General features: G+C 38.3%; 1 protein-coding gene and 1 pseudogene across 1 annotated transcript; one reads left to right on the top strand and one right to left on the bottom strand.

Annotated features, from left to right (window-relative positions):
* Positions 1-6,614: 6,614 nt before the first annotated feature.
* Positions 6,615-10,936, top strand: LOC113771060 (annotated as a pseudogene).
* Positions 10,937-12,103: 1,167 nt separating this feature from the next.
* Positions 12,104-15,550, bottom strand: LOC113770414 (putative disease resistance protein RGA4). Its single transcript, XM_027314859.1, has 2 exons — positions 15,191-15,550; positions 12,104-12,305 (listed from the first exon to the last, which is right to left on the bottom strand). The coding sequence occupies exons 1-2, from the start codon at positions 15,494-15,496 to the stop codon at positions 12,279-12,281; spliced, it is 333 nt and encodes a 110-aa protein (XP_027170660.1). The 5' UTR covers positions 15,497-15,550; the 3' UTR covers positions 12,104-12,278.
* Positions 15,551-18,028: the final 2,478 nt, after the last annotated feature.

Here is an 18,028-nt window from a genome sequence, read left to right as displayed (position 1 = left end):
TTATATTGTTATTTTTCTTCCATAAATATCATATTTCAATTCTTTTTTTTACTATTAAATAACTAAAACATAGGAAAAAATAAATACAATAGTCTAAAAAAAAGAAAAATAAAATAAAAAATAAAAAATACAGCAAAAAATTCATAAAAATAATTTTTTGTGTAATTTGATTTTTTAAATTTTAAAATTTTGTGTATTGCTCAATTAATAGTTATTGGATCTTTATGGAAAAAAATAATTATAATATGATGTTTATAAAGAAAAAATAGTAATATAATAAAAAGTGTAATAGTGAGTAGAACAAGGAGTGGAACAAAAGATTCCTTGCGATAGAAATTGCAGAATATAATTAAGTTTGAGTGGAGTGCATCAGTGGTCATGAGACTATTTCAAGCTTTCTTTAATATATTTAAATAAAATATGAAAAGTGTTTAATATGTTGTATTGAATATTTTTGTAAATTGAAGAAATTATAAAATGAATTAAACAGGATGAAAAGGGACAAGTAGAAAAACAAGTAGAAGTTCGACATATTCCTTCAATTTCTTTGTGTAATGAAACTGGAAAGAGAGAACAGAGAAGGGGGGAAAAGACTTGAGGAAGAAAGAGACTGAGATTTTATTCAAATGCCAAAAGTGCCTTTCTCTTCCGGAACCTCATGCTTATATACAGCTCAGATGATATCTAGCTGCATGCAAATGATGTCTTGGCTGCTTGCTGACTGGCAATAACAGACTAACAAACTAACTACCCGAATATTCCCTTCTAACTAACTCAACGGCATGCATGGAATGCATTTCAATCTTGTCTAATGGCTGAACTAGTCATTACATTACTCCCCGCTTAACCAAATCCTAGTCTCTAGGATTGAAGGGAAAAATCTGGAAACTGAGACCTGATGACCGCTGCATCTTCCCAAGTAGCATCATCCTGATTCAGGTTTTCCCACAAGATCAACACCTACTCTGTCGCCTGACCTCCCCTCCTTTTGGTCCTCCTCTCCAGCACGGCTTGGGGTGTTACTCGTACCTCTCCTTGTTCATCCAATGTGGGTAGAGAATACTGGACTGGTTCCCCCTTAGTAGAGGGCTTCAGCTGAGAGACATGGAACACAGGATGGATGGCTGAACCTGTTGGCAGCTCTAGTTTGTAGGCCACGGGTCCTATCTTCTGCAACACCCTGAAGGGTCCATAGTACTTGGCAGACAGCTTCAGGTTCCTCCTCAGGGCCACAGTAGTCTGCCTATATGGTTGTAACTTGAGATAGACTAAATCTCCCACCTCAAAGTTTCTATCAGACCTGAGCTTATCAGCATTCTGTTTCATCCGATTCTGTGCCTTCAGCAAATTATCCCTGAGCATCAAATTCCAGTTTACCCTTTCTGCCATCCAGTCATCCACTGCTGCTACCATCGATGCTCCTGGGATGATGTTGAGTTGTGTAGGAGTGTAGGCATACAGAGCTTGAAATGGAGACATCTTTAATGCAGTGTGGAAGTTGGTGTTGTACCACCACTCTGCTGCTGCTAGAAATCTTTTCCATTTGCGAGGTTGTTCAGAGCACATGCACCTTAAGTATGTCTCCACACACCTGTTCACTCTCTCTGTCTGCCCATCAGATTGGGGGTGATAGGCAGTAGAGAAATTTAACTGAGTCCCTAGCCGTGAGAATAGCTCCTGCCAAAAGATGCTAGTAAATGTCCTGCCCCTATCTGACACAATGCTAGAGGGTAAGCCATGCAGTCTGAATATCTGATCAAAGAACACTTGTGATACACTCTTAGCAGTATAGTGGCTAGTTAAAGGGATGAAATGTGCAAACTTTGTGAATCTGTCAACCACTACAAGCAGTGTATCACACCCCTTAGATTTAGGAAACCCTTCAATGAAGTCCATGGATATGTGCTGCCACGCTTGCTCTGGTACGGGTAGGGGCTGTAACAGCCCAGGAGGCTTACAATTTTCTCCCTTATTCCTCTTACATATGTCACAGCTCTGTACAAAGTCCTCTATCTCTCTTTTCATGCCAGGCCAAAAGAAATATGCTTTAGCTCTCTTGTAGGTACCCAGATTTCCTGAGTGTCCTCCAACTGCTGACATGTGCATGCAGGCAATGAGTTGTTGCCTGAGTGAGGTAGAGGCCCCTACATATATCCTTCCCTTGTACCTGATGACCCCTCCATTGTAGGAATATTCAGGCATTTCTGTGCCATTGATGGCTAATGCAGTGAGCAACTCCTTAGCTTTAGGATCCTGCTCATAACTTCCAGCTAAGTCAGTGATCCATGCAGGCTTTACCATGGATATGGCACTGAGCTCGTGAGAGTCCTTCCCTCTCCTGGAAAGTGCATCTGCCACTACATTCTCCCTTCCTTTCTTGAACTGAATCTCATAATCATACCCCATCAGTTTAGTTAACCATTTCTGCTGCAATGGAGTCCAGATCTTCTGCTCCAGCAAGTATTTTAGGCTATGATGATCAGTCCTAATGATGAAGTGAGACCCCAGTAAGTAATGCCTCCACCTGTTAACAGCAGCAATTAAGGCTAGTAACTCCTTTTCATAGATGGATAAAGCCTGATTTCTTGCACCTAAAGCCTGACTCATATAAGCAATGGGCTGTCCTTGCTGCATAATGACAGCTCCAATAGCTTGATTGCTGGCATCTGTCTCCAACACAAAAGGCTTGGAGAAGTCTGGCAATGCTAGAACAGGTGTGTTACTCATAGCCTGTTTGAGTTCAAGAAACGCAGCACTGGCTTCCTTGTTCCAGACAAAACCATCCTTCTTTAAAAGATCAGTGAGGGGTTTGGCTATGGAGCCATAATTCTTGACAAACCTCCTGTAATATCCAGTCAAGCCCAAGAACCCCCTTAAGGCCTTGATATTAGTAGGTTCTGGCCAGTTCACCATGCACTCTACCTTGGAAGGGTCAGCACTCACCCCTTCACCAGTAACCACATGCCCCAAATATTCTATTTGATTTTGTCCAAAAGAGCACTTAGTGAGCTTAGCAAAAAGGGTATGAGATCTTAAGGTCTCTAAGACCTGTCTAAGGTGGCGGGTATGAGAGTCCATGTCTGGACTATATACAAGAATGTCGTCAAAGAAGACCAAGACAAATTGTCTGAGGAAAGGTTCAAACACTGAATTCATGAGGGCCTGGAATGTAGCTGGAGCATTGGTAAGGCCAAATGGCATAACTAAAAATTCGTAGAGCCCACAGTGAGTTTTGAAAGCTGTCTTTGGAATATCTAAGAGGTTCATGCAAATCTGGTGGTAGCCAGATCGCAGATCAATTTTGGAGAATACTTTAGCTCCATGAAGTTCATCTAAAATATCATCTATAATGGGGATTGGGAATTTATCTTTAATGGTTATGGAGTTAAGTTGCCTATAGTCTATACAAAATCTCCAGCTTCCATCTTTCTTTTTGACCAATAGGACAGGTGAAGCAAAGGGGCTGTGACTAGGTTGGATGATGCCACCATGCAGCATCTCCTTGACTTGTTTTTCTATCTCAGTTTTCTGGACATGGGGATATCTATAAGGAGCTAATTTGAAAGGTTTTGCATCAGTTTTCAAGGGAATTTGATGGTCAAATGATCTTTTAGGGGGTAATTGTTTAGGCTCACTAAACACATCCTGGAATTCAATCAACATAGGTTCTAGAATATTTGGAGTGGTGTTTACCTGTGACTGAGCTGTACTGACCGTGTAAGCCTGCACAACTTGCTTGAGTTTCTTCCTCATGTATCTTTTGGCCACCTCTCCCTGAGTCATCCTAGTGTTTGCAGTACCTCCGTTCCCCCGCAATGTCACCATGTCACCATCCTTATTGAAGGAGACCTGCAATTGCTTAAAATCAAAGGTTAGTGGGTTGTAGGCTTTCATCCAGTCCACCCCTATGATCAGATCATAGGGCTCCAAATCTATCAGGTACACATTGTGGCAAAATTTTTGTCCCTGCATACTCCATTGGAAATTGGGTATCCACTGACTGCAAGGAAGTTCCTGACCATCAGCAATTTTGACTCTGAAAGGTTTGTGTTGCTGGATAAGCTCCTGCCACTTCCGTGCAACTGTCTTCTTAAGGAAACAATTCGAACTGCCCCCGTCCAGTAGAATAGAAATTTCAGAGTCTCTGACCTCCCCTAGCAACCTAATGGTACTAGAGAGCAGATTCCCTGTGAGTGAATGCAAGGATAGTTCGACCTCCTGTTTGGTCCCACTACCCAGGTATTCTATCACCTCCTCCTCATCTACCCTGTCCTCTAAATTAGTAGCAACAATCATGTGTATCCCCTGGTCCTTACACACATGACCTGGTCCAAACTTTGCTCCACATTTAAAGCACAAATGGTTTTCCTTCCTGTATTGGAACTCGGTGGGAGTGATTCTCTTGTATGGTTGAGAAACAGCACCTTGCTTCGTGGAATCCCCTTCGCTGACTGTTGCTGCCTTGGTCACAGGTGGTCTGTGTGGAGACATTCCTCCATTGGAACTCAGCTGTGAAGGATGCCTGTTAGATGCTCTGCTCTTCTTGAAAATCACCTCCAGTGCCTTTTCCTGCCACCTTGCGACCTAGAAAGCTTCTTGTAGGGTCTGAGGTTTGTGCATTTTGACCAGTGCCTTGAGCTCCTCCTGTAACCCGCTCAAATAGCTGGAGACGAAATAACTTTCATTCAACCCCTGATTCCTGAGCAGGACTATGGCTCTCAATTCCTCAAACTTCTCTTGATAAGCCATTACTGTGGAAGATTGCTGTAGTTTGCTGAATTCCTCAACTCCATCCTCATCCCCAAGGTCTCCGAATCTGCGACTCACTCCTTCCTTGAACTCCTCCCATCCAAATGTCCTTTTATCCTGTTTGAAACTTTGGAACCAGACATTTGCCCTTCCTTCCAAGTGCATTCCTACAATCAGCATCTTCTGCGAATCCAGTATGCCATACAAATGGAAGAAGGTCTCGCATTTCTGAATCCAATCCCTTACCTGCTCTCCAGTAAATCTGGGAAACTCTAGCTTGGGCACCCCTGGGATGAAGGCATTGCGTTCTCCTCTCTCCTGATGCACCTGCCCGGGCCTGGACGTGCCTTGCAAGGAACTTGTAGGGGTGGCTAGGAGTAGGGGTGGGCACGGGTCGGATACCCGCCCCGAACGACAATTGGCTGACCCGACCCTAACATATCGGATCGCTATTTTTTTGACCCTAATCCTCTCCGATCATCCCCGGGTACCCGATCCTCTGATACCCGAAAAAATAGGGGCGGGTCATAGGGTACCCGCCCCTATTTAAAGAATGCAAATTCTTGTATATGAACCTGCCGTACGTGATTAATCCAGCCAAAACAAAGACAATAGCAGCATTCGTTTCAAACTAGACAAAGACAATAGCATATTCAATTCTCAATAGTTCAGACTTGTGTCAACAACTTGAATGTCAACAAATACAATAAAATTTCAAGAAAAATTACAATCCCTAATATGTTTTATCAACCTCAACCTTCTACAACACATTAAGGAGCACAATCTTCAAGAATCATCAATCTTCAATATTAATAATAGAATGGTCCTCTGTCAAACCTGAAAAAAAATTAGCTCTGCAACAAGACACGTTAGGATCTATGCAGCTTATTTTGACCCTGAAACTAGTGAATTTGATCAAACACAGATGGACAAACTTACTCTTATTCTTGATCCTACTGATGAGTTCGTTTGGACTGATGATATGTGTAATCAGGTTTACTCTTATTTCCAAGAACTTGTGGATCATTACGAGGTAACTTTTTTCTTTTTTTTCACTTTGCTTAATTATTTAATTCATGGAACAGGAACTTGCTTTTTCGTTCTCTTTTTTTTCCCAGTTTTTGTCATGTTGGCTGAATTAGGATGATTAGTACTATAGCAGGTCTTAAATTACGTTTACATTATTATTTTCTGGACTATCTGTCCTAGGCTCCTAGCCATCACAATTTGCAAGATGCAGCATTCAAGCACTAAGACTACTCAACAAATCAAAGTTTTCACTGAAGGTCGGCATTCTAAAAAAAACAAAAAAACAAACCTGCAGATGAAGGTCGGTGTAGAACTTCTGCTTGAGGCTTGAGAAATCTGTTGAACAGTCTGCTTGAGGCTTGCAGAAATCGAAATCCAAAGTCTCTGTTGAATCGTCTGCTTGAGGAGGCTTGCAGGCTTGAGTTCAACTTGACAAAATTGAAGAGATGGAGAAAGGGAGTTTTCGAGAAAGAGAAGGAGAAAGTAAAGTGTCGGCCGCTGATCTGAATGGATGACCATTCCAAATTTTCCAATTGACCTTAGGGTTAATAACTTTAAGATATTACACAATTACCCTATATTTTTAATATTTATATATTATACCCCGGGTCGGGTACCCGCGGGTTTTTATTTCTATGATCCGTATCCGTATCCGAATGTTTAGGGTACCCGACCCTATCTGATCCGTTGATAAAAATCGGATCGGGTATCCTATTTTTCGGTGCGATCGGATCGGGTTTCTCGGGTTTTCGGGTTTTCGGATTTTTTGCCCACCCCTAGCTAGGAGTCCCCTGTCTTGTTGCGGATTCCTGGTAATCCCTCCAATCTGTGCCGAAATGCCAGCTACTAGAGCCTTAAACTCTGTGGAGCTGGCCAGCATCTTCTCCTCCATGGATTTAAGTGCCTCGCTAGTAGACTCCATGAATGTCTGCAATTTAGCTTCCTGCTTCCGGACCTGCTCCTCGATTGTCTTAAGGCGTGTACCTTCTGCCATGGCTGTGAATCAAGCTCCCGAATCCAAGGATCGGAAGCTTTGATACCACTGTAATGAAACTGGAAAGAGAGAACAGAGAAGGGGGGAAAAGACTTGAGGAAGAAAGAGACTGAGATTTTATTCAAATGCCAAAAGTGCCTTTCTCTTCCGGAACCTCATGCTTATATACAGCTCAGATGATATCTAGCTGCATGCAAATGATGTCTTGGCTGCTTGCTGACTGGCAATAACAGACTAACAAACTAACTACCCGAATATTCCCTTCTAACTAACTCAACGGCATGCATGGAATGCATTTCAATCTTGTCTAATGGCTGAACTAGTCATTACATTTTGCCTTCTTTATTATTAGAAAAATAAAAATAGATGGGAAAACACCTTTTCTGATGTATGTATGCAGAGGGATAAGGTACAAATTACAATAACAAAGAAGGAAAATAAAAAAGATACGACTTTCTTTAGGTCTTGAAATTAAGATGGTAGGATGTAAATTGCTTGGTTATGCACTTGTAGACTGATGTTAGTATAAGAATTTTAACACCCAGAAAACTAATTAAACATGAATGTTCTAATTAACAATAGAAAAGGTTAATTTCTCAACCTAGATGAATTCACCTTCAACTATATTTGGAGCTCGAGTATGAGTCGCGCCTATTCTTTTTTCTATTTTACATGTTATAATATGGTAAGTGCAAGCCTTTGTATACAAAATACCAGATAAAATGTGGGCTGATTATGGATTCAGGCCAATTTCAAATTGTTTTTACTACATCAAACGTAGAACCTTTCCTATTAAAATAGGAAACGCCAATACTCAGCTAACTGGAACTTCAATGTGCCTATTTAGGAGGTCTTCGTTTTCTTACAATGTTATCATCGTAAAATCCTTGGCATCTCCAAACATTCAATAAAGAAAGAAGTAAATTCATAGAACAATTAAATTAAAAATGAATTTTATGGTTCAAGAAAGAAATTCATAGAACAATCTTTACATTATATGTTTTGAATAATATTTACATCAAAAAGAGGATAGTAGATTCAAGAGGATATACTAACTATTGCAAAGAAACAAATTAATTCAATTCAATGGGTGTCTAGAATTTGCAAATAAATTCAATGGATGTCTAGAATTGTGAAATTCACGTGATTGTTGGACCCATGTTCGCCGGAAAAACTTCCACTCTTCTCAGGAGGATTAAGACCGAGAGCAGCAATGGAAAGTAAGGTTCCCCCCTCTTTCTTTCTTTCTTTCTTTCTTTCTTTCATAGTTGTTTTATTAATCACCATATCTTGATTACCATTGATTGTGTTCTTAATAATCTTGCACTTTTTAGTTAGTTTGTTGGATGTTTAGTGGAAACTGAATGCTCTGACATATAACAACTTGATATATTTCTGTATTAATACAGAAAAAATATGTATTTTAATTTCTTTTTTCTGCATAACTCGTACTAATTTATGTGGGCTCTGTGCTGACGATGAATACAAGTTTAAATTGGTTCAGTTATACGTGCTTGGGCAAGAGCCATATTGATAATTCGCCGTATTAATACACTAAAACCTTTTTTTTTATGTGGGTTCTGCATAAGGGATTGATGCAAGTATATAATTGTTTCTATAGCTGAAGTAAATGGTATCAATGTAGGCCATGAGAGTCAAATAGTGAGTGTTTTTATGTATCATAAATGACTAAAGTTTAAAGTTTTGTCTTTTGTTAAAAATAAAAAAAAAATACTTGAGTATATTATGTGATTGCAGTTACTGGTATTAATACAACTAGAATGGATAATTTTTTCCTCTTCTCTGAAGAAGAACAGGGGAAATAGAGTTGTTCTAGCTGTCAAATTAAATCATCGTTGATGGCATTCCAATTTTTCAAGCTGATGCTAGAGAGATTACCCTTCACTTGGATGAGACTTTGAAGGATCTCTGTTTGTCAGGACTCAGGAAGAGTAGTGGAAGCTGTTCGGAAGTTATGCCATGCATGGGTTCAAGTAGAATGGGAAACTCATTCTTTTCTTTTGCAAGACTGTAAAAAAATCCATTGGCAAATGATAATCACTGGATGTGTTCCCAATGAATATCTAAATGTTAAATTGTTGATTTTATATGCAAAGGCGGGAGCTATTAATCTAGCCCGTATTATTTTTGATAAGTTACAAATGAAAAGCTCGGTCTCACAGAATTCGCTGATTGCAGGCTATGTGCAGAAAGGGTTGGAAGAGGTGGGCTTGAGCATGTTCCATAAGATGAGAAAAAATGGTTTGATACTATACTTTTGCATCAGTCTTTAGGGCTTGTGCTTCTTTAGCAATCCTAGAACAGGGCAGGCAAGCCCATGCTCTGTGGATCAAGTGCCAAATTAGTGGAAATCTTGTAGTTAATAGTGCCCTCATGGATATGTATTTCAAGTGCAGTAGTCTCTCTGAAGGGCGTCTTGTATGTGAGGAGTTTTTAGATAGAAATTTTGTTACGTGGTCGGCTTTAATATCTGGATATGGACACCATGGAAGAGTGGTAGAGGTTATAGAATCCTTTCACAGGATGTTAGATGAAGGCTTTAATATCTGGATATGGACATCATGTTACATTTCTTGTAGTTCTTGCTGCTTGTAGCCATGGAGGGTTTGGTGAACAAAGGCTGGGAGTACTTCACCTGAATGACTAGAGATTATGGAATTCAGCCAAAGGGAAAACATTATGCATCTATGGTTGATCTGTTAGGGCCTGCTGGCAGGTTAACCGATGCTTATGATCTGTTCAGCCAGTTGTATGAGGTGCTTTACTTGGAGCTTATAAAATTATGGACTCGGTAAAGTATGTTGTCTTGTCAAATGCTTCTGCTTCTATTTCGTTGTGGGATAATGTGGCCGAGATTAGTAGTGTGATGAATGAATCTGGTGTCAAGAAGGAGCCTGGTCATAGCATGATTGAAATTCATAGGGAGGCGCATTTTTTATTTATGAAGCATTATACTCATGAGTGAACTGGGGAGTTATATCAATTGATTGAAGATCTGACTTGTGTTCTAAAAGATATAAGTAATTAGATTCACAGGATTAAAGTTTGAGGAACGCAATCGCCTATGGGGCAACTAATGCTATAGGTCGGATGCCGCTTTTGAGGAGGGGAGAACATCTGAAAGCTTTAAACTCTTAGCCTGTACTTCATCCTCAGTGTCCTCCATGCTATTTTCTTATAAGTAGAGAAGGAGATAAACATTGTTATGGTCATTATATTTCCTCTAATGGTTAGGAAAGGCCTATACGTCAAATCTGTACGAAAGATTCAGAGGGATCTTTGCCATTGAATTATTGAGGACCTTTTGGAGATTGGCTAAATATTCAGATCATATTGAGATGATGCTGGAAATCGTTCAGGAGTCAAGCTTCACAGTGAATGTCGGAACTTTTTTTGAATGTATTGGAATTAGTACAAACTGGCCCTAATCTTTACCAGTATTCTACAATTTTCCCATTGGTACCCCCATTTCTTAAAGTTACATTATGATAAATGAGGCTCTCAATCGAGAGCTGACAGCTATAAGTCAATTTCATTTTGTTGTGTTGCTTTCTTCTTGTCTCTTCATTTTCTTGTCATTTACTCCATGGAGTATTTACTTGTTGTCTGGCAAATTGTTTGCTTTGTGGATAGCATCTGGTTTGAGTTCCGTTCAAATCAAATGTCATCAATAAAGAACCCTTTTTTTTCTTTCTGGTTCGGATCCACCGGACAGGGGTGATTATGGTTGCCTCTGCCTATACTGGGTTTTGCCTTTGCAACAGGCAACAGTAATGCTTGGAAAGCGGCTTCGTACTTAACCAGTGAGGTATCAATCGCCCAAAATGCATTACTTCTTGAGTTAAAATTGGGAGTTATAAGGCAAATAAGGGGTTAAGCTCCATAACTACCGCTGGTGGATCTCTGTGATATTGGTGGCTTCCCAACCAGAGTTTCTCAGCAAGACTCTGAAATATCTAGTTTTTATTAGTTCCAAGTTGCATCTAGTTTATGACAGTGCATGTAGTTATCGGTAGGCTTCTAAATCAAATTCTGGTTGATCATTGCTCATAATCTTGTCCTTCTTTAGGTCATGATCTAATGAGTAAGAAACTCTCGTGGGAAGAGTCTGTTTTTGCTGTCATAGAATATTTAATGGCATGATGTTCATTTTGCATCTTGGGTCTGACAAAATAATGAATTGTGTCATATTTTAGAAATAAATGTTTCTGATCTGCATTTTCCTCTCTAATAATGTCTATTCATGATCCCATACCAAAAATGAATTTGCTTCCTTGTTTGAGCTGTATTGCAGATTGAAATGGCTTCTTTGTTTGAACACCATCTGAATTTTTAGGAAGCAGGCATTGTCCGCCAACACTAGAGCTTTGTACTGTCGTAATTCTCAACAAGCATAATAGGTCCATCCTGTAACACTTGTAATGATTGATTCCTTGCTACATTGGGTTACATGGAGTATTTATTGGGATTTTTATAAACCTTATAACCAGTTTCTAATTTGATGTTTGTGGGGATTTTTGTTAATTTGTAAACAAACTTGGTGGTGAAATTAGTGCTAGTTTCTTGTCAAGCGTGGCAACTTAGGTAGCAATCTAGCAGCGTTGGGCAAGGTTCTGTTGTATCTTTGGGAATTCTTTCATATTTTGATTTTCTGGAAGCTGTACGGGAAGTATCAATTTTGCTTCTCCAGAGATGGAATTTTTGATCAGGTAATGTCTACTGGAGAGATTGTGACTTCAATCATGAAAGTCATCAGGCTAGGGCTGCCCAATTTTACAGTTAAAATGTGAGTTTTATGGATTAAATGATTTAACAGCCTTTAAGAAAGAATCAAAATATAACTAATTACTAGAGTTGAATATAAATACAATGAACTCTGATGTGTCAAAAGTCTACTTTATCTTCAAATACTACTACTGGAACCACCACTGCCACTACTACTATGTATCATGAGTTTTGGTGCCTTTACGTGTACATGCATTTTTGTAGTCTTAGTTTTTGTTACTCCCATTATCTTTCTAAACATTTTTTTAAGAAAGGCAACAAGATACAGAATAATTTGTCAACTTGTTAACTTTGAACCATTAGAATAAGGATTAACATTTTATGCTCTCACAGTATAGTGATTTTTTTATTACTAACAGTATTTGAATTTCAAATTTAATACCGTAATATAGGTGCGCTGATAATAGATTGTCAATAATACACTATATAGATAAGCACAATGTACAAACTTTCTTATTTATTAAATCTACACAAACTTACATACGATAGGACAATAATAATTTGAAGAAATAAAGACTGGTTGTATAACCACTTGAAATTCAATCTGGAAATTGAAAAGGTTATAGACGCTTTCAACAAATGATTATGAACAAAGCAAGTGGATGTGCCTCTTCAACCATATTTCATTATTTGAAATTTTACATGAACCCAAGTGAAAAGTTGACGTAGAGGTTGTCCCTCAATGCCTTCTGCTGTAGCTTCATTTTGAGCCATCAATGAGTATTATCTGGAAAACAAACGACAAAAGCCAAAAAAAAAGGTTAAAAAGACGAGACATAAATGAAATTCCAAACTCAAGAGTCTACAGTAAGATATTGTTAGAATTTTAGCGTTGTATTTACTAGTTAATGACTTGCATCTTCTCAATAAAAAAAAAACCATACTAAACTATTAATGAATATTTCATGTTTTCATTATACATATGGCTCTGTTAACACTTGATTCATTATTAAGCACATGTCATATTCTACAAAGCAGGCCTTAGTTTGTTGTATTCTATAAGTCGTAATTATTTGACTTCAAAGATGATAGATACATAAAAAAAAATGTGTAAATAACCATACCTGAGCATATTAATATTCATCAAAATATATCAACTCAAGGATTGTGTAATATCTCTATCCAGTCATCTCCTGTTTTGTTAGAATAACGATCCCTCAACTTGGAACAATCCAAAATATCCAAATTTTTTAGAGATGATATTTTTCTAAGAATGCGATGTGGCAGAGTCTCAAGCTTTCCACAGTACCAAATTTGTAGCTCCTCTAGGCGTGGCATAATAGAGACAGCATCTTCTTCATCATCTTCACTTAAGTCTTCCCAATTTGTCCAATTTGGGAGGTAATGAAAATATAATTTTCTCAAATTTGCAAATGCCACTGATTCAGCTGAGAATGATGACTCGGAGTTTGACAATGTATCAAGAGCATCACGACTACTCTCATGTGGTGCTTTTGTAACTCCGAAGAATTCCTTACCCAAACATTCCAGCTTTTCCACATCCACGAGCACAAGCTCTTCTAGGGATGATAGCTTCCACAAGGCAGGCAAGGATGAGATATTGCGGGGCCTATCGATAAATAGCCTTGTCAAGTTATTGGCGTGAGACTCCGTCACAAGCCAACTTGGTAACCGGGCTCCTGGACAGCCAATTAGTGCAAGTTGTTCCAAGTTTGGAGGTGGTTCCATGGTTTCAATGCAACTTGGAGTTTTTATGAAGCTAAAGAACAAATCCATTTCACGCATGTTGACTTTCTTTCCAAGTTCCGCGCCCCCAAAATCTACATCTCCACAAATATCAATGTGCAATCTTTCCAGTTGGTTCAGATCCTTCAGAATTACCAAATGACCAGAGTTGCTCCAGGGGTTGACGATGAACTTAGTCAAACTGCAAAGTGACGTTAGCTTCCTGAGTCCTTGTGGAATTTTACGTAATTCAAGGGTCCCATGATTGAAAAGGTGCCTCAAGTGTACAAGACCTTCAATCCTTTCAGGAAGGCACCGAAGCTTTTGACAAAAATTGATATCCAAAGTTTCCAAATAATATAGATCACATATAGCTTCTGGCAGTGTCACGAAACGATTCTCACTTAAGTCCAAGTTTCGTAGATGAATCAAACTTCCGATCTCGTCTGGGACTTCACGTAGCCCACAACGACTTAAATTCAGAGTCCTCACGCACTTCAAACTGCAAAACAGATTTTGGGGAACTTCTCTTCCAATTTCAGAAAAACTTATAAAGTTCCTAAGCCTTCCAAAATCAACGACTTGAGAACTAAACATCTCCTCCTCAGTGCCTTCCAAAATTGTTAGGTGACGTGCTCTTTCACTAGATGAATTTCTTCCAATTCCACCAAGTGCATGACATTCACTTTTTGTGAGAAATTGTGCAAAATCATGCACTATGTCATGCATCTTGCACTTCATATATTGATGAAACCCATAGGAATCTTCAACATTTTGTATTTCTTGAAAAAAGGAACGCATTGCCAAATTGTTGAAGTAGTCACGACCCACCAGCTCCAAGTGCTCACCTCTTCGATTTGGGCGAACATAACCTTGTGCTATCCACAGCCTAATAAGCTCTTCTACATGTATCACATGATCTTTGGGAAAGACAGCACAATAGGAGAAGCAATGTTTCAGCTCCGGGGACAACTCGTTATAGCTTAAATACAAATGAGGGAAAAGGTCCACAGCTGCTTCCTCCAATTGCCATATCTCACTGTCCAAAACATTCTGCCATTGTTGTACGGTATCTTTGAACCGTAACAAGCTTCCCATAGTCTTCGCAGCAAGTGGCAATCCCTTGCACTTTTCTGCAATTTTCTGCCCAATGCTTTCCACCTTCTTGCACAAGTCCCCTGATTTTCTAGCAAATGCTATCCTTTGCATTATTAGCCAACAATCAGAGTGAGAGATCATGCCTAGGTCGTGAGTATCAGTCGATCCCACCACTTTGGCCACTCTATGACTCCTTGTTGTTACCAAGATTACACTTCCGGGAGCCCCATCCTTGAGAGAGTATTGGAAAGGTTTCCACTTTGAGTCGTCCTCTGTCCAGACATCATCTAGGACAAGCAGGAATCTCTTACCGGAAAAAGTTTCTTTTATACGTCGGATCAACGGATCCAACTCTGCTTCGTGAGAACTTTTTTCAGCATTCTCAAGGATAGCTTTCGCAACCCTTTTCTGGTCGAAAGGATCCGATACGCAGATCCAATTTCTAAGTTCAAAGTGGTTCCGCACTTCATCGTTATTGAAGAGCAGCTGGGCAAGTGTGGTCTTTCCACTACCCCCGGCCCCTACTACAGAGATAATTTGAACCCCATCCCTTCCTTGACTCCTACTCTTGGACAAAATTTGGTCAAGAACCTTCTCCATATCAGCTGCTCGACCATAGACCTCTGATTCGTCTATGCTTGAGGTAGTCTTAATTCGTTGAAAATCATGAGAATCAGGAATCCCCCCACTTGTAAGAAACTTGAATTGATCTGCCTCTTTCAAAGTTAATTCTAGCTGTTCATTTATTTTCTTTATTTTCTGAGCTATGTCACTACGCACAGGAAGTTGTTTGAGACAAGAACAAAGGGATAGGATAAAGGAACGAACCTTGTTCCACAGTGTTGGCTGCGTTCTAGCATTCTTTGCTCTGTGAATCTTGAGGTTCCATTCGTCCAGCACATCATCCATCTCATATGTTATGTCCTCAAGCTTTTCCAGCCAAATTCCAACACTTCTGTCCTTCAGCCTTCGTCTCTCTGCATCATGCAGCACTTTTTCAATGGTTGCCAACTTAGAGGAGATATTTGCCACCTCCTCTTCAACCCCTCTCACCAGGTTGACCTTCTCCCCAAACTGCTTCACGGCCACATCACCCAATACATCTATTATCTTTGGAAGAAGCAATTCAGCCATTGCTTTTTTTTTTTTTGGGGTACAAGGAGTAGAGTATTGGCAATAAAATGTTGCGAGGATAGAATACTACTAATATGATTTGGAAAGGATATTTGGTTGTAAATAGAAGGTTGATACAAAGGCGGACAACTCCTACTACATTGTTTATATGCTACTTGTTTTCTTGATGGAGTTGACGACTCAAGTCTTCCCAGCCAACTTTTATTTAATTATTATTGTTGCTAAGGAATTGAGACGGTAGACCCCCAAACGTTTCTTACATTAACTATTTGCAATTGAAGGGGCATTTGGTAATTGGATTCCATACCTGGGAATAGACTGCTCTACCTACTACTCAAGATTTTAAGCGAAATTGAAAAACCTCTAATTCGTCTATTGAATTAATGATGAATCTATTACTCTATTTGAAATGCTTGAGGAAAGGAAGCTGCTCTGAACTTTCAGATTCGAAGACATCCATTTACTCGGAAGGACGGTCTCAACTTGTCCGTTGTAAAAACGCGTTACCTATCATATCACCAAAGAGAGTTATCTTAGACAGGAGACAAATACTCGGGTCAGTTTTAAGGTAAGTTTAATGGTGCTGAGTGGGTTCTTTAAGATTTTAATAATGTTTATAATCACAATTATTTTCCAATCTTCTTGGATTTAGAAGAATTTGGATTAATTTTACCTTTTTCAAAATCAAAGACGTGGGAACTGATTAACCAGTGCCATTCCAGGCACTAGTAAGAAAGTCTTATTAAATATTTAATAATTGTTTTACCTTTTTATTTTTAATTTTTCTTAAAAGATCAAGTGTGGGATTTAAAGTTTAGTGATTAAAGAAGGAATTCAGGCATAATTGAGGGGTGTAAAGTGAAATTAATCCTTGAAATATGTAGAATTGAAAACAGCTGATACTATTTAATTTTTTATTGAAATAAAAGAACAAAAGTGTGCAGTGTTGGAGACCAAGAAGATTATAGATTTGCATCAGTTCCACATTAAAAAGAAGAATTATTGAGCAACTTCTTAATCAACTAGTGCTACATTCTGTGATACATGACTCAACTAAGTATTGAACATATATATGATAGTGAATATGAGTTTCAAATTCAATCTCGTTTGGATTGCTATTTTTTATCCTTCAAAAAAAAAAACTATTTAAAGTTGAAGGGATATTTGGTAAGTAGGTTTTATACTACGAGTTTCAAATTCAATCTCGTCTGGATTGCTATTTTTTGAAAACGATTTGTTATGTGTGAGGTAGAAAGGTGATTGAAAATATGATCATGGAAAACGTAACAAATTTTTTGAAAAAATTTGCAATCCAAACATGTAAATCTAAATAAATATGATACGCTTATTCTTTGGATTTTGTAATTAATTATTTTTTAAATAGGGATTTATTGTTTACTTATTTATTTGTCTCGTATCTTAAAGTAAGAGTAAGAAAGCCATTTTCATTTTATATTCTGCATTCCGCTTTTCTTTCAGTTTTTGGACATCCTTTGCTGCTAACATCTATTCTCATGTGGGGTGGGGACAAAGTATGGAAATAAGAAATTTCCAAGCGAATACGTATCGAAAAGACAATAGGGAAAACAGTCCAACATACTGTTGCCTTTTATCCCCTTCATCCATGATCCATCAATGTCCACTTGATTCCAAAACCTTTGCACGTTTCCACTTCAACAGTCAATTACTTTCCAACAGTTAATTGTGAGTGCGTCGGGAATCAGATGTCTGCCGTCCTTTTCCAGTTTCCAATCTCTCTCCCACTTTCCTCCCAATAATTAGTACACAATAATCCACCATTTTCTAGATATGGAAATCTGCGTGCGGTGTAGTAGTTTGGTGAGACTTCACTGTTACAATAGTAGAATATCTGAGAAAGCTGTAGCTTTTTTATTTGGGAAAATGATCGGTTTCATCCTTCACATATCACAAAAATATTCTTTTCGTCCCTCACTTTTAAAATAAAGCAATTTAGTCCTTGACATTTAAAAACTAAAATTATTACATCCCTGAACCCAAATTTCAATCTGAATCAAACCACCAATCAACCTGATTACAAATTTTGGGAGTGTAATTGGTAGATCACTTGGTTAACTCAACTTGATATTCATGTAAAATTTAATGAACATAAAAATAAAAAATAAAAAATTATAATATAAAAAAGAAAAATTAATCTTTTCTACATTATCATTGTATACACTGACGGTTTTATGTATCGCCATATCATTTTAATTTAAATTTAAACACCAAATTTTATATTTATAATACACATCTAGATTTCGCAAGCGGATACACTAACGGTGCATGAAAAGATTTATAAAAAAAAAAACTCTACTATTCCAAGACAAAGAATGGCTTTTTATGTTATAATTTTTATTTTTTGGTTTAATAAATGTCATGTGAATACGATGAATTTGACTGAATGATCTATCAATTCTATTTTCGAAATTTATTACTGGGTTATTGGATGGTTTGATTCAGATTAAAAATTAGGTTCAGGGATGTAATAATTTTAATTTTTAAATGTTAGGG

The sequence above is a fragment of the Coffea eugenioides genome, chromosome 5 (genome assembly GCF_003713205.1).
Source record: "Coffea eugenioides isolate CCC68of chromosome 5, Ceug_1.0, whole genome shotgun sequence".
Taxonomy (NCBI): Eukaryota; Viridiplantae; Streptophyta; class Magnoliopsida; order Gentianales; family Rubiaceae; genus Coffea; species Coffea eugenioides.
Note: the sequence above shows the minus strand (reverse complement) of the source record. Positions and strands in the feature narration are given on the sequence as shown.

What these genes read in the sequence shown, in the direction of transcription:
- LOC113770414 (XM_027314859.1), bottom strand. Translation starts at nt 15,496, where the DNA reads ATGGCTGAATTGCTTCTTCCAAAGATAATAGATGTATTGGGTGATGTG. An exon ending in AGCCAACACTGTGGAACAAG is followed by an intron (nt 12,306 to 15,190) that starts GTTCGTTCCTTT and finishes TTTGTTTTCCAG; the next exon opens with ATAATACTCATTGATGGCTC.